The following is a 24,208-nucleotide window of genomic DNA, read 5'->3' on the forward strand; positions in this document are numbered from 1 at the left end:
TTTATTTCTCACTCATTCTACCAGTTCCATCTAGATTGGCTGTCTTCACTCTGGGGCTCAAGCTGGCAAAACAGCCACTGTCTAGGACACTGACAATCAGTATGGCAGGGAGAAAAGAGACAATGTGGTGAGCCATATATTGGCTCTTACAACTTCTGCCAGATATCACACATCATTCTTTCCCAGATACTTCCTAGTACTTTCCATACTTCTGTACACATTCCATTGACCACAGCCAGAAACATGGCTAAGCCTGATACCAGTGCCCAGAGATGGGTAGTGAATCTTTATGAATAATCATGTCGTATCTGATAATCTTATTTTTTTAAGCTTTTGAGAGAATCTTAGCTCCTTTTCACTCTTGATTTCTAACATATACATTTATTAAGACTATAAATTTCCCTCTGTCAGCTATATCCCATGAGAACTGATATGTAGAAATTTTGTTAACATTAAGTTCAAAGTATTTTTTAATTTTCTTTGTGATACCTTATTTGACCTATATGTTATTTAGAATTGTCTCTTAATTTATAAATACATGTGGAGATATCTAGTTTTTTTTCTAGTGTAATTGCATTGTGTCAGAGAATATACTTTCTGTGATTTCAAATATTAGGCCTTTTTTTAGGATATCACTTTCAAGTACATGATCTTGGGAAAAGGACCTCAAGCCTCAGAGGAGGGGCCCCTGCCCCAGCCAGCACCTTCATTTCAGCCTTGTGATACTCTGAGCAGAGAACCTATTTAATCCCTGTGTGGATGGATCTACAGAACTATGAGGTAATAAATGGGTGTTAAGTTACTAAATTTGTAGTAACTGTTATGCAGCAATAAAATACTAAATACAATGTTTCTGCTACATCACTCAGTTTTTGTTTATTTAAAAATGTCTTCTCATGTTTACTCTTGAAGTATATAGAATTTTAGACTAGAACTTTTTCTTTTAGCCTTTGGAGATATTATACTGTTTTGTGGTTTCTATTGTTGCTGTTGAGAAGTCAGCTATCTGCCTAACTGTTGCTCCTTTGAAAATAATTGTTTTCTCTCCTTTGTCTATCTGATATTTCTTCTTTTTCTTTTGTTTTCTGCAGACTTATTTTAATGTGCCAAGATCAGTTTTCTTTTAACTAATTAAGCTTGGGATTTGTTGTTATGATTCTGAGCTTGAAGTCTTTCTTCAGTTCTAGAAATTTCTTAGCTATTGTCTTTTCAAATATTGTCTCTGCTCATTCTCTCCCCTCCTCCTGAAACTCTATCTAGATGTAAGTAAGACCTCACTGTATTTTCTGTACCTCTTACCCTTGCTTTTGTATTTTCTGTTTTTTTACTTCATTTTAGATAGTTTCTTCTGCCATATTTTCTAATTCATTGATTTGTTCTTCTCATGTGTCTAAACTGTTGTTGAACCCATCCCTTGAGTTTTTAACATCTCAGTATATTTTTCTCTCCTTGAACTTCTTTTTGGTTCTTTTTCCAATCTTCATTTTTATCACTCTTCTTATTTTATCACAGAGGGAAGTCTTCCTTGTTGCCCCCTAACCCCATCCTCACCTCAGGCTTGTTTATGTACAGGCATGTGCTGCTATGGCAGCCTGGGCTCTAACAGGCATTCACTGTATTCTCTTACATTCTCTTCCCCTATAAACTGAGTGTCTTGAGGATAGCAGGTATCATTTACTCTGTATCTCCAAAATTTAGCATAGTACCTAAATAACAATCACTCAGTAAGTGTTGTGGAACTCTACTGAACTTTAAAGAGACATCCCTGGCCATCTAACACTGCCCCACTCTGAGAAGATGGAAAACCTTCAGTAAAGTCTCTACAACTTACAACTGCTCTTTGTGTGAGGAGATTGTGCCATAGTGGGAATGTTAAGAGGTGCTAATTTCTGCATTTAGGCTAATGAGGGGAAAGAGTAGAAAGCAAAACAGAAACAGAAATATGTAGCTAATGCCACCTCAGGTGAGTAAGTCTCTGGGAATGAGCAGAAATCATTGGACAAGCTCAAACTTTTCCAAGCTATGGAACTGGCTAGGTCTGACCCCATTATGCCCAGTGCTCCCAGGAACCTGGGCTCCCAGCTGGCGTCTGGACGTCGTACAACAAGGTCATACATCTAAGAACTCAAGGCAGAGTGGTTTTTAAGAAACGAATCCTGTACAGTCATTATGCTGAACACACAGGATTTAGGGATTGTATAAAGATAAACTGCATTAAAGGCAGTTTATTTTTGTCTAAAAACTGTCTTTTAATCCCTTCCAATGGGGATTAGGATGGTCCTTTTCCTAGCCAGGTGTAAAAATCCTGCCAAGCTCATACATTTTTCTGGGCATCCTTAGGTAAAAGTGCAGGGTCACTTTAAGTCACAAATGCAGGCTTACTTCATTAACCAAAAGGGTCTTGTCTGATATGCTCATCAATATTTAAATCTTCATTCAAGGATCAGACTTCTCTCCACTTCTCCAAAGCTTGGGCTGGTGGCCGGTGGGCTTTCCGAGGCCTGGGCAGGAGCTGTGTTCAGCTTCTCTTTAGTTTTCACTTCTTCATCTTCCAACTGTGTCTGACTTTAAGGTTGAAGTGGAGAAAGGAAGAGAGGGAAGGGGATAGGAAAGTTCCTGGTAAAATGGGTCTGCACCCGGGGACCTGTAGGCCACCCAGGAGATGTCTAAAGCTGACTCCTGGGGGCTTTCATGTGGTTCTGGGAGGCTCCCCTCCTGGGTTTCTCTGACTCAGCTCCCTCTCCTTCAGCAGGGTCCTCATGCTGCCCTGCTCCCCACACCCTCTGCTGCTGCACGTGCCTCCCAGCCTCCAACAGCTGGACCCTCTTGTCCTCACTGGCCACCCTCTTGATCTGGCTCCACCCTAGGTGAACTTGCCTCTGTCTCTTCCTCATCTGGTCCCCAGGATTCTTGTCTCAGTGGCTAGAGCAGTTCATATCCAGGCCCTCTTCTCATCAAGTAGCTTTCCAGAGCCAGCCAGCACCAGGTCACTGTGTGTACCTAGCCACAGGGGCCTCACATCTAACTCCCCAAGTGGTTGACTGGTAGGTCTTCTTGAACTCTCTCCCACTAGACTGGAGGGGAGGGAGCAGGTGACCCCACAAATTTCCCCAAAGAAATTCTTCCCACAAAATCCTCCATGAATCTCCCCTCTACTGACCCTTGAGGGATTCCGTAGGCCAAAGACCGAAAAGACAGGTAACCATATTTGAAAAATTTCCTTTGAAATTTTGTCTTTGTCATCGGCTCACACCTTACTTTGATGCTCAGTAACTATTGTACCTTGGTATTTCAATCAAAACTTCCAGCTTAACATCCTGTTGGACTTGTTTGTTTTTTATTGGAATGAAAACATCATTACTGCTTTTTCTGATTATACAATCAATGTATTCTTCTTACAAAGTAAAACATAGACAGAAAGTAGTAGCCCAATGTAATCCTGCCTCTCAGAGGTAATTCAGAGACAAGATTTGATTGTGTACCTACTTGTCCATTTTTTAAATAATGAAAACAGGATTGTATCATGTTTGAACTCCAAGGAGCCTTTTCCCTACTACATAAAGATATGTAAGCCCTCCCATCCCCTATATACCAGAAACTATCTTGGAATAGAATAGTTGAGAGACTGACCAATTACCTGCATAGACTAAGCGTCGAAATGGTCAGTTTACATTATCAAGTTAAACTGTGACTTAGTGGAGTGGACTAAATTTAGCTTTCTCTCACTTCCCATCCAGATGGGTGTTTTAGAGCAAATAAGACCACTTATAGAAAATCAAAGGGCTACGTTTGTGTTTCCTACTGGAGAGTACTATGTACATTTTCAACTCCATACTACAAATGAAATTGCTGGGTTGGAGAATGTGCACCTTCTTAAGGCTTTGATACACTTTTTTAGTCTGTACGAGAGTACTTTTTTCCCTATACTTTCGTAACACTGGATATTTACATTTTTGCCAGTCTAATAGGCCAAAAATAATAATTAAGCCTTCCTTTGAATTAAGGTTGAGCAGATTTTACATTAGGATATGACACCAAGGCAATATGCTTCCTTTCCCCAAGTGTCCATTTTGGTTCCCAGAGTGTCTTTATTTTTATTTTTTCTTCTCTCCCTTCTCTCTTATAAATCTTTTTTTGTTGACAACAACCTAATGACTATTCTCTTTAAAATAAGCATGTCATTTGCATCCAGATAACTAAATATCTTAGAGTTATGCTTTGACAGAATCAAAAGAACAGACACAACAGCAGGATTTGACTATAATAACTGTTCAGATTATAGAGCTGCCAGACTATTAAAGGAGTATGCTTTAAAATGATTAATGACTTATCCCTAAGTATTTCATGTTTTGGGATGCTATTGTAATGGTATTTTTAAATTTTCATTTTCCACGTGTTCACTGTTAATATTTAGAAATACCATTGATTATTAAATATTGACCTGTAGCATATGGCCTTCCTGAATTTACTTAATAGTTATAGTAGCTTTTCCAAAACTGAAAGAACAAAACAGCAGCAGACTCACAGACTCCAAGAAGGGACTAGTGGTTACCTAAAGGGAAGGGGTTGGGGAGGGTGGGTTGGGAGGAAAAAGGGGATTAAGTGGCATTATAATTAGCACACACAATATAGGTAGGTCATGGGAAAGGCAGTATAGCACAGAGAAAACAAGTAATGACTCTGTATCATCTTACTACGCTGATGAACAGTGATCGTAGTGGTGGGGGAGGCCTTGATAATATGGGTGAATGTTGAAACCACAATGTTGCTCATGTGAAACCTTCATAAGACTGTCTATCAATGGCACCTTAATTTAAAAAAATAGTTCTAGTAGGTTTTCTTAAATAGATTCTTTGGGATTTTCTATGTACATGATCATGTTATCTATAAATAAAGACCGTTTTATATTTTTCCTTTCCATATTGTATGCCTTTTCTATTTTTTCCTACAGTGGCTTGAAACTCTAGTATAATGATAGAGTGTTCCAGGTGGACATCCTTGCTTTGTTTCTGATATTAGGGGAAAAGCATTCAATCTTACACTATAAGTATATTGACTATGGGTTTTGAATAGATGCCCTTTATCAGACTGAGAGACTATCCTTCTATCCCTAGTTTGCCATAATTTTTTAAAAATCATGAATGGGTATTGAATTTTGTCAAATGCCTTTACCCCCCATCTTTTTAGATGATCATATATAGTTTTTCTTATGATCATACACTTATTTCTTCAGTTAGGTATGGGAGGAAAAAAACCGTTAACCTGAAGTTTTATATATAGCCAAATTTTCATTTGAGTGAGAGACTATAATAAAAATGTTCTCAGGCATACAAGGCTGCAGAAGGTTGCCCCACAAAAACCCACAATGAAAATACCTTCAAAGGAAGTGTTCAAGTAAGAGTAAAAAACCTAAGAAACTTCAAGAGATACAGGATGTCAGAGTGATCAAATATTTTGATTAATTTATTGCTGTTAAAAAAAAAAGGTGAAGATGGAAGGAAAGAGAATGTTTATGAAAAACTAATATCGAAAATTTTAAACTAGAACAACATAAGAGGAGGAGAGGGACAAAGGGATATTAAGAAATGCTAATGTATTTGACTTGTTAGAGGGAAGATAGATACATTTATAAGTTTAGAAAATCAGCAGTCATGGGACTTTTCATCAGGAGTGATATGTTCTTTGATAATATCAGCTATGGAAGAAGTGTGATTATTACATACAGACGGTCATCGTTTCCACCACGCAGCTTAAAGTAGGTTTAAATTCAGAACATCCCAATAGAAGCCAAAATTCCAAGCTTTTAACACCATCTTTCACCCTTATCAGAAATATGAGTAAGAAAGGAGAAATCCAGTCCATACCCCAGGGCCTTGATTACAGCAGATTTTCCTGACATCAGTAATTTGAATTGCTCTGGTTGTGGTTAGCCTAAGGTTTCTATTCCCTGGGACAACGCTCTTAGTAAGATTCAGGACTGGCTTTCCCTGTTTGAAGTAGAGGCAGGGGAAAGGAAGTGGAATATGATTGTGAATGAGGAGGTGGGAAAAGATCAGTGGTCTGTATAAGGCAGGTTCTTGTCATGCACGTCAGTTTCAGCAAAGAGTGCATATGAAAACGGAGGACCTGTTAAGTAACCTCTAAAACTACCAGTGCCTGGACACCCCCTGAGGTACTCATGCCCTGAGTGAATAGTAATGGGTCATTATGATGGAATGAAGAACGAAAAGAGTATCAGAGGCTGGCTGGCTAGTTCTGATGGCTTTAAGCATAAGAGAGCTTTAAAAATATTAAATTTAAAACTTTGCATATTCAGAGTTTTAAATTCTTGACTCAAACCACAGTCAGAGCCCCTAAGAGTGTCCTAAAAGAATTTTTTTTCTCTTAGAGCTGCTGAACATAAGTGGCTGAAATCCAGATGCAGGGTCCGATACTGTGGGAACCTATATTTCAACATAAAATGAATTCACAAACAAATCATCTCTCTTATGAAAAAGAAGGCATTGACTAAGAACAACATGGGACCTTGGGAATTAGAACGGGGGATTTCAATGAATCGGAGTGCCTGGAATTCCTAAAACTCACTGAGTCTCCCTGGCCAGTAGGAGCAGCTCCTTTCTTCCTTCTACCCCTGCTGATGCCCTCTACCAGCTGAGCCAGCAGGAAGCCAGCTAACAGGGCAGGCTAGAAAATGCAACCCTTTGGGGTCAGCCTGCTTGGGATGCAGAACGTAATAGGGGAGGAGTAAGGGATGGCTCTGAAAGCTTGGGAATTTTTTACTCCTTTTGCTGAACCATGCTGGGGATAGAGGGACCTTAGGATGCTCTTAGGCCCATCTGCCTGGATGTCACCTTCAGTATTGCCTCTCCATTGTTCAGGTTCCGTTCTGGGCTCCATGGGGTGCACCATCTGGAAGACACCTGAGGAGAGTAGGGACTCTTCTCAAATCTGACCCAACTCATGAGCCCTTGAACCAGCTTAGAGCCACTTTTAAAGGGATCCTGCCTGAAAGGCTGTCTATTGGAGTGCTAGAGGAAAGCAGATTCTGTGAGAGGAGCAAGTGCCTTTGGAAGGAGAGGTGCTTCCCTTGCCAAGGGAACTGCAGTGCGGGGTCCAGCAGGGGAGTCACACAAAAGCACTTGTGAATGAATCAGCACTAGACATTAGTCAGGTGGAGGTGGGGGAGGAAGGGCCCACCTTACCAGTCAAATAAGAATTTCTCCTCCTTACCAGTCTCGGGTCCACCCCCCAACTCCGCCCTGGTATAGTCAGAAGCAGCAACAAGCACGATGGGGAAGACGGTGGTAATTCCTGAGATGGGAACTTTTTTATTAGGCGACTATTAGAGAGAGAGAGATCCTTAACTTTTTAATTAGGCATCTTTCTGTTCTATTTTTTTCTAGCCGTGTCTATATATAACTGAAGGGGTTTAGAACAAGCCTACCCGAAATACGATTGGCATGTAAACTATTTTGAGCTTAAGGCAATTGAGACCCTGCAGGCTCAAAAGAAGTTTTTGCCCCTTCCTAAACTGTCTAGAAAAAAACCTAAATTGGGGTCTTTCACAAAATAATGATTATTACCAGAGATGAATTTTATCTGAGTGATCCATCTGTATGGAAGGGCAAACTTCTAATTACCAAACACCTGCTTTTCTTATTGACCTGTGAATTGCTCTCCTTCCCTCTAAAGCCCCCGGCTCCTACCCCATTCCTTAGCTCAAGATGGCATATTTACCTCATTTTACTTTCCTGTCTTTGAACCTCTCATGTATGTGGAGTTCCCATACATATGAAATTAAATTTGATTTTCTTCTGTTAATCTGTCTCATGTCAATTTGATTCTTAGACTAGTGAGAACCCTGAAGGCTAGAGGAAAATTTTTCCTCCCCAACATAACTTAGATGCAATTTCAACTAGACCTTCAAGTCAGGCCAGGAAGCCTTCTATCTATGAGCAACTTGCTTTCCAAGGTACACAATGATGATTTCAAACCTTGACCAGCTCAATCTCCCTGTCCCTCCCCCAATGACACCACTTCAAGAAAATGGTCATGCCTCCTATATCTCGGGCTCACCCCCAGCTGGGCTTTGGATCCATTCTCTCCTGCCTCCTCAGTAATCTCAGTCTGTCAAGTTTGTCCACTCTGCGATTGCTTCAGTCTCATCTTTGCTGGCTCCTTCCCACAAGGACTTTGCAAAGCTCTCCATCTTAAAGATAAGTCTTCCTGGGTCCTGGGTCCCCTTCTAGCTATTTTCCTTTCCCTTCACAGCCAGTGTTTTAAGGACTTGACCATACTTGCTGTACCCAGTGCCTGCCTACCAGCTGCTCATCGCCACTGCAATCTGACTGCTGCCCAGCACCCCGCTGTCAACCGAAATCAACACGACTCTTGTATTTAAGGAAGAGTTTATTTGTGTCTTACTGAGGATTGTGGCCAGTGAAATAACCTGGGAGGAGTTTTGTAAACTGCTCCAAAGCCCCTTTATTTGGGGACAACTTAAGTTTTCTACAGGGGGGATACATGCAGAAAAGAGGTTACATTTATCAATATATGAAGCATTATGGCATGGATACCTCTAGTTAGTGTCCTAAAAGATCATGCTAATATATTCTAATGCTATCTGTGTGTGTGAGAGGAGGTAGGGATAAGGGTCTCATCAGATGAGTTACCTTATCTTCCTTTTGGGATGGAGAAGGCACATGTGACAGATAGAAAATTCCTGACTGACCATTTCTTTGGGGAGGTTAAATCTGCAATTAGGTTAGTTACATACTTTTCCTCATGTACAGTATTGTGAAATAATAGAAAAAATACATATTGGTCTCTGCTCCTGGTTCCTTGCACAGAATTCCCTTGTAATTTCCTAAGTCCTAAGGAGCTTCTTTTGTTCTAATATTTGGTCTTTGATCCCAATTCCTGATATAGTTCCTAATCCTTTAGAATTTCCTGGGTGAAAGGAGTGTCTTTCATTCTAATGAGGTAGGCTCCTGGATAGCTTCAGAATGGAAGCTGATCATGAGAAAGACTGAGCCCTGATTAGAAACTTGGATCTTTCAGCCCCACTCCAGCCCCACCCCGATACTCCAGGAAGGGGAGAGATGCTGGAGATTAAATGCCTATGTGAGGAAGCCCCTTGAAAATGCCAGTAGTCCAGAGTTCAGAGAGTTTCTGGGTTGGTGAACACCATCATTGTGTTGGGAGAGTGGTATACACCAGCTACTCTGGGACAGAAATTTATGTGCTCAGGGCCCTTACAGACCTTTCCCTAGTTATTTTTTTATTTAGCTGTTCATCTGTTTCCTTTGTGACATAATAAACAAGTAAATGTAAGTAAAGTGTTTTCTGAGTTCTGTGAGCTAGTCTGGCAAGTGATCAGATCCAAGGAGGGGGTTGTGGAAACTTCCAATTTGTAGCCAAATCAGACAGAACTTGTGGATAACCTCTGGGGACCTACTACTTATGTCTGGCATCTGAAGTGGGGGACCGTCTTATGGGACTGAGCCCTTAACTGTGGGGTCTTCACTGACTCCAGTTAGTGTCAGAATTAAATTGCATTGTATTACATTCAGTTGATATTGCAGAGAATTGCTTGCTGTGGGGGGAAAAAACATACATCTGGTATCCACAAATACTGTGTTTGTGAATTAAAGAAAACAACTGTATCTTTCCTCTACAACTATACATCAGTAAAATGTATGAAAACACATTCAGAATATAGCATGAAGAAACAATAAAAGCTCCCTTTCAGAAAAAAAAGAGAATGGGAAATATAACATACCTGTCAGTCAACCACTTCCAATCCTTCTTGACAGAAATATCAAGGGGTCTCTTCTGGGCAGTGCATCAAAATTTTGGCTGGGGAATCTGGCAGCCTCTCCCTTGTTCTGCCCTCTAGTTGTCCAGAATGCACAGTTTGCATGAGGACACTTTATCCATTTGTCAGACACCGAGCCTCTTGAAGGAAGAGACCTTATCTTATTTGTATCCCTAGCAGCTCCTAGCACAGTGCCTAGTACACAGAAGGTAATGAATAAATGAGCAAATGGAAGAATGAATGGATGGCAGATGCAGGACTGGAGAATGGACTAGGAAACTAACCCTAACTTTAGAATAAGGAAAGAAGAATTTATAGAGTTTCTTCAGGGACTTTCGGAACCTGGAATTTTTCTCTAAGCTAGGGTTGACAGATTTCGGTTTCAGATAAAGATGGGAGAAGGAATGAGGTCAATGGCAATTCTCCCAGGCCCACTTTCAAGGCACTGATTTGCTTAAGCAGGCTGCAGGGACCTTTCTGGGATCATCTGTTTAACCACTTTACTTGCCTCTCCGTTTCTGGATCTAGGCTCATATAAAAAATGATTTAAGTATCTTTATGAACACATATGGGAAAAACGATTTTCAAAATGACAGTCCCACATTCATTTGCCCATCTGGTTTATAGATACTCACTAAGCGACAGTGCTGCACACGAGGAAAGATAAGAGGGCAGGATTTTGCGGAGTTTATCTTTTAATTTGCATATCTAAGTTTTTTTTAAGTGCTTTGTCTTCTGCTGAGGTAGTTGATTCCACGAACTGTGCAGGTGAGGTGGTATTTGAACTGAGCCGCTCTTAAGAGTCTTGGTGGGACTTGTATACGAGTGAATAGGTAATGCAGATTAATAGAGCAGAGGCTGGAAGTAGGCCAGCTTGTAAACGAAGGATCCAAGGCCGACCCCTGCGTCTTGCAGCCGTGATTCCTACTATAGTATCTTTCTTCCCAACTTGCAGTCGAAGCAGCTGAGGCACCTGGAGAGATGGAGGTGCAGGCGGTCTGGAATGCAGCTTTGGCGTCTGCTCCATCCCTATTAGCCGTCCTGCGTCTCTAGCCGGAATCCATTCTTGGAGGCTTCCGGGGTTGCCTAGCAACCAGCCAGCCCTCAGGGGGTTCAGGTGGCCCAACCCAGGCTCTAGCCGACTGTCGCCCTCAGGTAGGCAGGCAAAAAGGGTCACCCGCCAGGTTCCCAAAGGCCGATCCCGTTACACGTGGAATCACCGGAGCGGCCCACACTGCAGGGTGCCGGGGGGCGGGGCTCTGTGGCGCCAATGGGCGGGCAGAAGGAGCGCGCATGCGTGCGGCGGGCCGAGCGGGTTGGGTTGGGTTGGGGCGGGGCCGAGGCAAAAGCGTTCTGAAGACGGGGGGCTGGCGAGGCTCAAGCTGGGTGGCTTCACATATGAAGAAAGCTGTTGGGCAGCTGGGGTCAGCAAGGGTGAGTGACCCCGGGAGCAGCCGATGGCTGGGCCACAATCGCTGAGGCGCGTGAACAGAAACTGGGGGGAGAGGTCCGTCGGGCGGCACTCAGGGGTCTGCAGCGGGTGGGACCCCAGGGATCTTGAGGCCTCGAGCTCAGGTAGAGAGGCAAGAGCGGCCTGAATCCGGGTCTCGGCCCTCGAGCCGCCTCGGGAAGCTTAACTTGTTGGGAGGACAGAAGCCGCCAGAGGCTTTGAAGCCATTTGGGTTCGGCAGGGGCTTATTCTTAGTTAAAAAATCATTCTCATCCTTCATGTATTACCCCAGGTGTGGATTGGGGCTTCTGTGGTAACCCAGGGGTGTTTATTTACTGGTCTCTTTTCCACCAGGCCATAGTCAGTGTGAGAGGAGCCTGTCTGGGCCACAGCCCCATCCTTAGTACCTTGCGCAGCACCAGGCTGTCGGCAAAGAGTTCATCCGTTAGTATAAATGAAGCAGGGCAGCTCCTTGGTCTTCCCAAATGAACAAAGAGGGCTCCCAATGAACAAATAGATCAAGCTATTACATGCCTGCTTTTCAGAGCCAATTCTCAACCTCCAACACTTGCATTGTAGCAGCTTCTTTGGCCTAGGAGCCTGCTTATTTTCTTGCCTTCGGTCAAAGACCATGCAGTAGTAAATGGGGAAAGCTTGTCAGAGTTTTTCTTTGGCATTCACTCTGGGTACAGGGGGGTCAGGATGTGTGGCTGCTTTGAGTTTGAATTCTTAACTGAGGGTCCCCAGCATGGGAGAAAAGCTACTACCAGCTGCTGTGATCTTTATAGGATAAAGACTGCCTCCAAACTCATACGTGCTGATAGCACTAATTACACAATGAGAGGGAAGGATGGGCCAGGCAAACCACTGGGAGTGAGAGGACTCCAAAAAGAACTGACTTTTCCAGTTTAGGCAGATCCTCTGTGATAAGGAACACATCTAGGTGCCAAGACCCACTGTCCTGCCTCAGACAGGAAGGTGTGCTCTCCCCAGGGTCAGCTCAGCACTTTGTGATAAGTTCAGGAGGGCAAAGGACAAACAGAAGATAAGCTCCTGGCCCTCACAGAGGGAGGAAAAGGAGAACAACATGTAATCACATGCTAGGGCCAAATGAGTGTGAGAGGCTGCAGACTGAGATCAGAGAAGGCAGAATCCTGAGATGACCTATGAACTGGGCCTGGAAAGAGGCAGGAGGAAGATGACAGAACCCGTGGGAGCGCAGGCTCTGGGTCTGGAAGAGGCTGCTGGAGCTATGAGAGGAGTGAGCCCTTTACAATCAAGGCACTGCAGGAGACTCCCTACTGACGTTGGTTGGACTCTTTCCCTCCCAGGACAGGCTTCTTGTGAAGGATCTCAGCACATGGGGTGTATTCTGACGTCTCTTTCAGAAGTCTTCCCTCCATTGGAGTTTTCTCCAGCCTGGCCTTTGCATTTTCACAAAGGCCTGTGAGTTCAGGAACTCCTGGGGCTTATCTGCCAAGCGGTTTGCTCATGGCCTTGAGCTAAATTGCTGGAGTTGGGGTGATGCAACTGTTCTTCAAGAGAAGGGGAATTGCTAATGTTTCTTTATGAATTTGACAGTTTCATTTGTTAGGTGACAATAAGATTCCCTGTTTCCATTGCAGCACTTGAAGGGGAAACTCTGTGTAGATTTGACTTTTATTGTGTTCTAATAGTTAGAAACCTGCCATCAGCAAACCAAAAATGGGACACATTCAGAATTAATAGTTCTTTTTTAAAAAGTAGTAATCATATGAACATTTATTCAGCACTTCCTATGTTTTATGCATTTTATAAGCATTTACAGATATTAGTACATTTATTCACAATAGTTTATGAGATTAAGAGTAAAGGTTATCTGTTTCTTTTTAAATTGAAGTGTAATTGATATACAGTATTAGTTTCAGGTGTACAACATAATGATTCTATATTTACATTTATTATAGAGTGATTACCACAATAATTACATTCTCTATGCTGCACATTGCATCCCTGTGTCTTACTTTATAACTGGAAGTTTGTGCCTTTTAATCCCCTTCCCCTATTTCACCTGTCTCCCCATGTCCCATCCCTCTTGGCAATCACCAGATTGTTCTTTATCTATGAATCGCTTTCTGTTTTGTTTTGTTTGTTCATTTGTTTCATTTTCTAGATTCCACATTCAAGTGAAATATACAGTACTGGTTTTTCTCTGTTGATTTCACTTTACATAATAGCCTCTAGGTCCATCCCTGTTGTCACAAATGGCAAGATTCCATTCTTTTCAAAATCACTGGTTCTTGGCCTTTGTTCTGCCTCTCTTGACAGAGGGATAGAATGTGGATCAGGTCCCCGCCCTCACAGAGTTCAGTCCAGACGGGCACGTAGAGGTAATCAGGTGGTGTTCAAGGTCATGTTCACTGCTGTCCTCAGTTGGAAGGGCCCTTTGAAAGGAAGCACAGAGAGCATATAGGAAGAACGCCTAAGTCAGATCCAGAACTGAAGCAGGCTTGCTGGGGAAAGACATCTGATGTGTGAGTCTGAAAGGCTTGGGAGGAACTGGCTTCCTCTCTGGTCGCTCTGGTCCCAGAACTCTAAGATGTGTAATCAGAACAGGCTGTTCTGCTCTGGGCTGGGCTGTTACTGCTGATAGTACATGAGACCTTGTTTTCTGGTGCCAGGTACTGTGGCAGTGGCCTCATCAAGGTCTGGATACTTTTATTTGGTAAAATTGAAACTGTGGTTTTTGTTCCTAAATTATCCTGTATGGGTGATAATTAAATGGAAGCCCCTTCTTAAATTTTATCCATATAGAATTAAAACAAAATTATGGGATAAATTACATTAAATGTATGTTTAAAAAGAAAGAACTTTTAAAAAAAATTTTGTTATCATTAATCTACAATTACATGGAGAATATTATGTTTACTAGGCTCTCCCCTACCCCAAGTCCCCCCACAAACCCCATTACAGTCACTGTCCATCAGCATAATAAGATGTTGTAGAATCACTACTTGTCTTCTCTGTGTTGCACAGCCCTCCCCTTTCCCCTACCCCCACATTATACATGCTGATCATAATACCCCCTTTCTTCTTCTCTGCCCTTATTCCTCCCTACCCTCCCATTCTCCCAGAAAAAACTTTTTTAGAAATTTTAGAAGCAGTAGAAAGGTAAAATGAAGAAAAATCAAAATCACTCCTCATAGTTCAGAAAGTAATCAATGACTAAAAGTTCAGTATTTAGTCATTGTTGTATGTGTGAAATATGCAGACTTTTTTTTTTTTACAAACATGGATTATTCTTTAGACTTTTGCAGCCTGCTCTTTTTCATTTGGTATCTATCTATTGAACATATTTTCCTGTTACGCAGTATGACATTGCATTATGATGTCCCTATTTAATAGTAGGACTAAATGCTGCTTTTTAGCACCCTGGAAGTTAAACATCCCAGTGACGGTTGTGCCCTTATGGAGGTGGCCATGGAAGGGGATACTGCTGATAGTCAATTGGGAAATTTTACTAAATGTGGTAGGATAACATTCTCCCAGAGTCCTCTGCTTCAGAGCATTTTAGGATGGATGGGAGAAGCTAAAACATGCCTACTTCCCAAGCCCAGATACAGGGTGTGGAGATAGTGGCATCCTGAGGCCTGAGCTGTGTGTGTCGCACATGTGAGGGTGTGAGCGGTACTGTAGGCTTTCTCTTCCCTGCTGTAGGTGTGGGCTGTGGCTACAGTTGGCCCCTTAGAAGCCAGTGGTCCTGGCTATCCAGCCGACTGCACTGCCTTTTGAAAGTGAATGTGTGCGGTGAGCCAGGGCTTTTCTTCGTGTTGGTATGAAGGCCTCCTGGTGGTCCTTTCCCTTCCTTTTTGGCGTCAGTCTGGTAGCTTCTGGAAAGACTAGGACTTCCAGTTTAACAAACAGCTAATAAAGGCCTAGCTGAGCCTTGGTGGGGAGTACTGATGGGAGCAAAGCACCTCCTGCACTCGGGGAGCCAGCTGTGCAGCTGACTGTGTCTCGCTGAGCACAGTTCCCGGTCTAGCCGAACCTCAGGAGTCCTTGATGGAGTCCTGATGTCTGGGTAACTCTGCTTACCAATGCTCTTCCACAGAGGCTCAGTTATTTGCCTCTGTCACAGTCTTGGGAGACGGACAAGGCAGGGGTTAGTGTCCTCTTCTCCGAGTTCACTGCCTCAGGCCTTGGTCGGACACTTGTCATTTCTCTCAACTACCAGATCTTACTCCCCATACCTTCCCCACTGCACTGCCCCGTCAGCTGTTCTGAAACCACACTCTGGTCTCATATTCCACTCATGTATCCTCAGAGGCTCCCCTTTGTCCTCAGGAAACTTTGACCCCCTTGGCCTCGTGTGCAGAGCCACACCCAGTAAGGTCTGGCCAACCTTTGCTGCCTCTTGTCCGCTCTTCTGCCTACTTCATGCTTTCTAGGCTGCAGGCCAACCAAACTACTGAGCTTCTTTCCCACTTGTCTGCACTGCCACTCTGCCTGCATCATTCCCTGAGTCCCTTAGTCCCTCAGTCCCTGCGTGTCCTCAGAGTGCTCACCCATCCAGTCCCAGCTAAAGTGTCCCCATGTCCGTCAACCTCCTCTGATTTTCCCTCATTCAGAGGAAATCTCTTTCTCTGAACTCACAGCGTTTTATGTTTTAGTACAACTCACCTCAGCCTTTATCAGTGCTCTCAATAGGAAATACTCTGACCAGACTGTAAGCTTCTTGTAGGTGGGAATAATCTTCAAATTGCTCTACACTCTCATTGAGTTGCTTGGCATTCTGAAGGGGCTTCAGGAAAAGTCGTGGACCTGTGCATTTGTGTGATGGGGATCCGGAGTGCCCTGGGCCGCCCCTCAGTCTACTGGCAGAGCTGGCCTTGGGGCCAGTTTGACATGTCCTCTTCCCTAGCCTTGCTCCATCATGGGCTTTCCCAGGAGCACACAGCGTCAGGTTTTGAAAGAACCTTAGCTCTGGTGTTCTCGCCTTCATCTTCTGTGTTCCCCACCTCCCAGGTACCTGTAACCATGAGGTCCCTGCAGCTGCTCAGAATCTCCTTCCTGTGCGGCCTGCTGTGGGTCTGTTGTGCCCCAAGGGCCAGGGCTGAGGAGCCCGGGGCCAGCGCCCCTCCTGGCAGCGTGGGCCTCGATAAGAACACGGTGCACGACCATGAGTACGTATCCAGCCTGGGCTGCGGTCCAGGGCCTCTGCAGCTGTAGGGGCACCCGTGGCCCTCTTCCCTTCTGCCCTTGTGTGATGCCCTGATAAGTGTCAAGGATGGTGTTTATTTCTTCCAGCCACCTGTAAATCAGGTCCTGTTTTTCCATCATCATATCACAGATGGAGGATCTTGAGGCCCAGATGGGATAAATGACTTCCCTGAACTCATTCTGTTCCTTTCACGACAGACAGACAGACAGACAGACACACACACGCACACGCACACGCACACGCACATGCATGTGCGAAGCAGTGGCAGAATCCAGAAAGGGCTGTAAGGTTTCTTGACTCTGACAAGGCCTCTTCCTTTTTTTATTGGCACATTCAAATGAATTATTTGTTGCAACTTTTGTCCTGGGCCGTTTGGCCTCACACATTATTGTTATCTTTGAATTGCTTTTAAAAATTGTTTTTTTAATGGTAGCCTTCAAAAATGTTATGACATTTTAATAATAAGAGGAAAAAATACCCATAATATTGCCAGCATAGCAGTGACCTGTTTGACTTTCCCTTGCTCCTTTCAAGGCTGTGCCCTGTATCCATCATCCTTGAGTGTGGTCTGCCACTGTTTCTGCTTTTGTGGGATGGATGAACTTTAAGATCTTGAACTTTTCAGTCCTTAAGTTTTCGGCATGATCCTGTGTCACTGCTAAGCAGTCTGAGTCTACCTGTCGGTTTTTAGGCATATTATGGAACATCTAGAAGGCGTCATCAACAAACCAGAGGCGGAGATGTCCCCACAAGAACTGCAGCTCCATTATTTCAAAATGCATGATTATGACGGCAATAATTTGCTTGACGGCCTAGAACTCTCCACAGCCATCACTCATGTCCATAAGGAGGTAGGTCGGCCAGCCAGTCACTCAGGGGCTGCATCTTGGAAAGACCTCCCTTTGCTGTTCAGTCCCAAATCTTGATGACCTGTGCTCTGTCCTGCATGATCATTTGCTGCTTCTCCTTTGCTCACCATTCTGTTCTGCTTCTCTTCCTGCATGGTGGTCCTTCTCACAAAGGGTGACCTGCTGGAGCAGAAGCCCCAGGGCCTTGTATCTCTAACAAGTGGCTAGAGGCATTTCTGCTGTGTACCAGAGTTTGAGAACCAACACTTAAAAGACAGACCATGTTCAAAATGCAGAGCAGGGGAGAAGTTATTTTATTTAACAAGAATAGCGCATTGGGGTGAAGGGATTGATGGACTGGGCAGTAACTAGAGGGCTTGTGTGATGTTGTTCAGTGCTTACAGTTTACAGTTTACAAAGCAGTTTACAAAGCACTTTTGAGTAGGTTAGAGATCATGTTCGATCTCTGCAACAGCCTGTGAGCAGGCAGGGCCAGGCATTGTTAGCCACCCCCATTTTAGAGGTAAGGAAACTGAAATCAAGAAGATCTCATGTCTCCATATCCGAAGTCAGCCTGGCTCTGCCATACTGCTATCTATGGTGAGGAGGAGAGGCAGAGAGTGAGGTGGGAGTGCTCGCATCGGCTGCCAGGAAGGCAAGCTGGGTTTGCTCTGAAGGCATGATTAGCTTCGTGTCCTGGGAAGATTCTTTGCTGAGGGAGGCACATTGATGGGCATGAGGAGAGAGGTCAGACATTCCTGGTGTCAGGGAGAGGAATTGGGATTCGATGGTCCTGGCATGGTGTGGCGGGGGCAGGAGAGGGCAGGCATAGGAGAGGTGGCAAGGGAAGAATCGGCCAAGGGCAGCACAGCATTAGCTTGGCACTCAGCGTGGGGAGCCTGTTTCACCTGCTCCTGGAGCAAGGGAGGTGCCTTCACCTCAAGGATCAGAGCAGCTTCTGCTGGTCAGCAGTGCCTTCTTTCTCTTGTTCTGATCCTGAGGTGTTGTCCAGTGTGGACTGTTTCCTCTTTCTCTGAAGAGGAACTTCTCAGATTGGGCCCAGAACTGACTCTCAGGAGGGCCTGGGCTGTGAGATTTTCTCTAGGATGAGTTTATGGGTCATAGGACTGTGAAACTCATAATTCTGTGTAAGCCAGACCTAGCTGTAAACATAATTTCTTTAGAAAAAAATGAAAAGTAATTTTTAAAACAAATAAGCAAGGGTCTACTTTGATTACATCTTTAACTGGCAAATATAATTTCTAAGTTGGATTATTATGAACTGACTGTACCTGACATATGGCTTGTAGATTCCTGAAATTAGCTACGTACTACATTGAAGGAGTTTTGGGACACGTGTGGGCATGGGCATTTTGGACATGAGCTAAGCACTTCCAGGAAAATGTGTAACTTATCCTCGTCTAACTTATATTTTGTAGGACGGGAATGAACAGGCACCACCAATGAGTGAAGCTGAACTGATTAACTTAATAGATGGTGTTTTAAGAGACGATGACAAGAACAATGATGGATACATCGACTATGCTGAGTTTGCAAAGTCCCTGCAGTAGACATTATTTGGCCATGTCCTAGGTATATGCAAATGTGACCTGTTATAATGTGACTGAATGCTTTCGGTAATGCAAAATAACTCATTTCTAACTACTGCTATAGTCTTTTGATTAAAACCTATAGCAGTTTGTTACACTGGGGTGAGAAAAGGAAATGAAGAGAAATAGAAGAGAAACGGGACATATTGTAGTCTCCAAGTGCTGTTGAATCTCTTACTGGATGAGGGCCTGATTAAACAGTCCTTTTGAGAATACTAGATAATTGGAGCTGCGTGCTCAGGAATCACACTGTAGAACACTGCTGGTCTTTTGGTTTTAATCCACACTGTCAGAAAAGTAAGATAAGCTTTGCCAAGTGAACACACTTTTCAGTAACAGTGAAGGAATGGAATGAATACCAGATGTTTTCCCTGGTGGATCCTACCTCTTCAGGTAAGTGGGGTCAGTATTCTAGAAAGTTCCCCTGGGCTAAATAAGCACTTGCTCTGGGCAAGTGAGTATTAGGCTATTTCAAAGCCACAGCATAAGAAGAATCTCACGTATTAAGTCTAGCTAATCACAGAATATTCGCTTACCTTCTGGGGCTTGGAAATGATACACCACTGAAAACCTTTAAAGGTTTTCAATATTTTATAAAACTACTACCATATCTTATACTTTATTTCATTGATATCTTCAATCTAGGGGAGACCTTGAATTTAAAGGTGTTCTTTATTCTAATCATTAGCAAATGTTTTAGATTTCTTAATATTTGTATTTAACTCTTGTTTTTAGGGTTTCATTTTTGAAGTTTAGAAACTATTGGGAACGTAAGGACTCATGCCTTTTGCTTGATACAGTGGGGGTAAAACAACTAACTGGTCCTGCCTAAGTGAGAAGTGAAAAGACCATTCACCAAGCACCATGATTAACCTGATAAAATTAGAAGAAATGTTGTTTAAACAGACTCTTTTGGCTTAAATATGTGAATTCCTTCAGATCAGGAAAGAATAAAAAAAGATGCCTAAAAACTCTTAATAGTGTGAATCTTATAGTTGAAAATGAGAAACAGCAGCAAATTGTAATTTGGTATATTGGATGTGATGGACGCGCTGTAATAGAAAACCTGAAATGATAGTTGAATGAGAAAAAACTGCATAAAGTTTGCTGTAAGATGTATAGAGATTTATTTTCTTTATTAAAATATTCTTATAGAGAACATGTATTTGTAAAAATGGTTTCCTGTGTCAAGTATTTGTGCAATCAGAGCTGAATTGTAAACTATTCTTGTAATATGTAGTTATTTTGAAAAATTTATATAATGATTCTGGATATATGACTAATAAAAGTGATGAAACAAAGAGCATTTGATTTTATCCACATCTGCATCGTCTACCACATGGAAGTTTTGTTTATTTAATAGATGTTTACATGTGCCTACTGCATTGCTGGTCCTGTGACCCCAACTGTACTGTACCCTGTTTGTTTTTGCAGGGATAAATCCCCAGTATTCAAAGTTACTTTTCCCCATTTAGATGTTTTTTTCTTCTAAATGAAGTAACTTTTGTACTTTTCTTCTCTGGCCAAGTTCAGATTATGACAGCATTGTTTAGCTTAAGAAAATACAGTGTTTTCTCCTTGAGAAGGACCTTCAAATGCTCAAAATATGGGGTTCCTGGTGGAAAAAACAGGCTGGCCACATGATTCCCCAGCAGAAAAGCCACCAGATGGAGCCCATCCATACACTGAGAGCTGTCAGTCAACTTGTTTATGACTCACACTTAAATATGAATGGTTACTCAGAATCATATCAGTTGAAGGAAACCTCCAATGTGAAAGACTAACCAAAACAGAAAGGAACATTGAGGAAACCGAAATAATGCAGGGACTAGTGGGAAACTTAAAAAGTTACAATCGGTGTCCTCAGAGAAGTGAGACTATTAGATCCATGAAACAAGACTAGGAGGCCATAAAAAAGGTACAATTGGAAAAAGAATCTAGAACTAAAAAATGTGCTATTGCAACCCTTTTCCCCATGTGTCTCGTTAAAAGACTTAAAAGGTAAGGTCGACGGAATCTCCCAAGGAGAACAAAGACAGGTGAGGAATAGCAGAAGAAAACAAGATTTGGGGGATCAAATGTCCAATTAAATAGGAGTTCTTAGAAGAGAAAACCATGACGGAGAAAGTTACAGAAAACCAACTCAAACTGTAATAAGGAAGGGAAAGTGGGTTGGGGAGATGAGGAAGGTGAGAATGTATTGGCCACAATACTGAACTGGCTTCAGACGCAACCTTTTCTGGAGCTCACCAGGCCGCCAGGACCTGCAGTCCTCCCTGTCTTAAGCTCCTCCCTCTGCTGCTTGTGCTCCACTGTCTGGTTCCACGTGTGGCAAGATGGCAGCAGCCACCCCAGAGCATCCTCCTCGGCTTCAGGGCCAGCAGAGGAGAAAGGCTGGCTCTGATGTAGCACATCTGTACCCTGATTGTGACCTGGAAAGCCATATGGTGTATGTATAGAGCATGAGCTGTGTCAAACTAAGTATGAGTCCTGGTTTTGCCATTTAATAGCTGTGTTACCTGGGCTTGTTAATACATCTGTGCCTCAATTAATTCATCTGACAATAGGGCTGATAATGATAATTCAACCTCATGAGGATATTGTGAGGATTTATCAGGTTAACATATAGTTAACATTTGTAAAGCCCAAAGAACAGAGCCTGCACAGAGGATGTGCCTTACTCATGTCAGCCGGCACCATCATTCTGAGCCTATCAATGAGCAATAGGCTAGGCCTATGCCACATGGGCCAGAGGGCTCAGGCCTGGGTCATATTTCTGTTTTTTAACAGTTATATAATCATGATATTTGTACAACTTTGTAGGTTTTTAACAAAAGCATGTTTGTGTCTTAGGACATAGTCCTTGTAAACTTCATTTTTAATGGCTGCAGCTTATTCCATTAGACGGATATACCATTGATGTCAATCTATTTGTCTATTGAGAAGCCAGATGACAAGCTAGAACATTCTAATTTGTGGTGTTAAAAATTACATCGTGATGTGTTTCTTTGTGCATAAAACCTTTTCCATCTTTTCTATTATTTCTTGAGGAGATCGATTTACTGAGGTTTGAACAGGTTCAAGCCTTGGTATTGCCAAATTGCTGTCCAGAAGAATTGTGCTAATTAATAATTCACCTTTATTATATAAAGAGCCTATTTCCTTTATTAATAAAAATATTGAAGTAGAGTTGATATACAATATTATATCAGTTTCAGGTGTGCAACATAGTGGTTCAACAATTTTTATGCATCACAAAAGAGAGCCTATTTTCTTTAGCCAGACCCATAGCATGTCCCAACAAGTTTCCCTAAACTCAGAGCAACCAAACATTAGTGGTTTTGAATGTTTAGTCAAAATAGCCATATAAATGTATATACTGTTTTCCATTTTATTCAGTATGCATTTGTTCACTTGTTAATTCATTCATTGGATGTTTACTGTGTGTTTGCTGTGTTACCTTTCTGGTCTAGCTTCTGGATTTCAGTACCTTCTGGGGAAGAGGAAAATAAAAAAGCCTTTTTGTCATATGCCAGCTTCCCCTGAAGGTGCTATCATCAGAGGACGCAGAAATATTCTTGCATAACATCTCCCATAAAAACAAGCTAACTCACATTTCTACCTCAGGAGAAATTATATCAAGGATCCAACCAAATACCTAACATTTCAACCAGGGAATTAGTAGTAAAAACTAAGAAATTATGTCTGGACTTCTTGCATGTTAAGGAATCAAGACAGGATTTCTGCTTCTGGGAAGATGGAGCAAATACACTTGTCCTTCTTCTGCTAACAGCACAACAAGACCCTGCAACAGTTTATCAAACAAACCTAAGTCTCTGAATGGTGGAGAGAAGATGGCAAGCTGCCTACCAGACTAGCTACTGGCCTTGGGACCCCAGACAATAATATGGTGAGGAGTTCCCTCTTTCAGGTTTTTTTTTTTTCATTTTTTTTTTTTGCCAAATACATTCCAGACTTGGAGCTAAGGAAGCCAGCACCCAGGAATGCCAAAAGGTATAGGCTTAAAAAAGCCCCAGTGAAAACCTGCTCTCTTTAGTCAAAGGATGAAGAAAAAGGCTGCCTAGTAAGGCAGAAAGCTTATAGACAGCAACTGCTTTACTCCAGCCAGCACTGCAGAGAAAACTGGCCCTGCCAGGAAAGGCCAAGGGGAAGCCTAAACCTCCACCCTTGTCAGGCTGTAATGGGGTACCCTCCTCCTTCCTGTTTTGAGGTGATGTCAGAGGAGGCCAAGTAGTGAGCTGGGACTTTCACTCCCCCCACTCCCTGGGCAGTAACATGGCCCCGCTCCTGCCCAGTGGAGAACACCTAGGGACCCTGGACAGGGCATTCGCCCCAGCTGGCTACAGTGAGGCTCCCCCGCCCCCCACCCCCCGCTTCCCACTGGTGCACAGAGGCCTAGTGGAGGTCAGGACTTTCACCACTGCCCAGTGAGAGCAAGGCCACCCCTACCACAGAGTCAGTAGAGACCAGCTGGGTAGCCCAGACTTCCACCCCAGCCCTACAGCAACAGGGCTTCCTGCCTTGGTATCAGTGGGGTCTGAGGGGGAGTCTAGACTTCTATTTCCTCCTGCCAGTAATAATGAGGCAGCACTCACCCTTCTTCTGCCAGAGTGACATCACAGGAATCCAGTTGAGTATCTTAAATAAGAAGTCATTAAATAATGCAAAAATGTCAAGGTGTCATTAAAATTCACTCACCATAACAGAACCAGAAAGATCTTAAACTGAAGGAAAAAAAGGTGCCTTCTGAGATGACAGATGTTAGAATTATCTGACAAAGATTTTAAGTCAGTCCTGATAAAAAATAATTCAGTGAACAATTAGGAATATGCATGAAACAAATGAAAAAAGCAAGTCTCAGCAAAGAAATCAAAGACAGAAAAAGACAACCAAGTGGAAATTGGAGACCTGAAAAATATAATAACCAAAATAAAAACCTCAATAGATAAGCTCAATAGTAGAATGAGATAGGGGAAAGAATCAGTACTACTCAGTCTGACCAACAGAGGAAATGGGAAGAAGAAAAGCATGGAGCCTCAGGGACTGTGGGACTACAACCAAAGACCTAACATTCTTTCTGTCTTCAGAGTCCGGGAAGAAGAGGAAAAAAGAGGCTGGAGCTCAAAAAGTAGTCAAAGAAATAATGGCTCAAGACTTTGTAGATTTGACAAAAGGCATGAATCTTCAGATTTTAGATGTGAAGCAAACCCCAAAGAAATCTATACCAAGACTCATCATAGTCAGAAGTCTGAGAACTAATGA

General features: G+C 42.9%; 1 protein-coding gene across 4 annotated transcripts in view; it reads left to right on the forward strand.

The window, feature by feature from the left end:
• Positions 1-20,247, forward strand: part of MCFD2 (multiple coagulation factor deficiency 2, ER cargo receptor complex subunit) — a 29,217-nt gene extending 8,970 nt beyond the window's left edge. The window contains exons 1-5 of one of the 4 annotated variants that reach the window (XM_073213515.1): positions 11,096-11,251; positions 16,272-16,429; positions 17,159-17,318; positions 18,755-18,908; positions 19,661-20,247. In XM_073213515.1, the coding sequence (XP_073069616.1) occupies positions 11,111-11,251; positions 16,272-16,429; positions 17,159-17,318; positions 18,755-18,886 (591 nt within the window). In that variant the 5' untranslated portion in view covers positions 11,096-11,110 and the 3' untranslated portion in view covers positions 18,887-18,908; positions 19,661-20,247. Of the gene's footprint in view, positions 1-628; positions 781-11,095; positions 11,252-16,271; positions 16,430-17,158; positions 17,319-18,754 lie in introns of those variants that run through there. The other 3 variants (XM_073213521.1, XM_073213514.1, XM_073213525.1) reach the window with 3 other exon arrangements.
• Positions 20,248-24,208: the final 3,961 nt, after the last annotated feature.

This window comes from Manis javanica, chromosome 1 (assembly GCF_040802235.1).
Source record: "Manis javanica isolate MJ-LG chromosome 1, MJ_LKY, whole genome shotgun sequence".
Taxonomy (NCBI): Eukaryota; Metazoa; Chordata; class Mammalia; order Pholidota; family Manidae; genus Manis; species Manis javanica.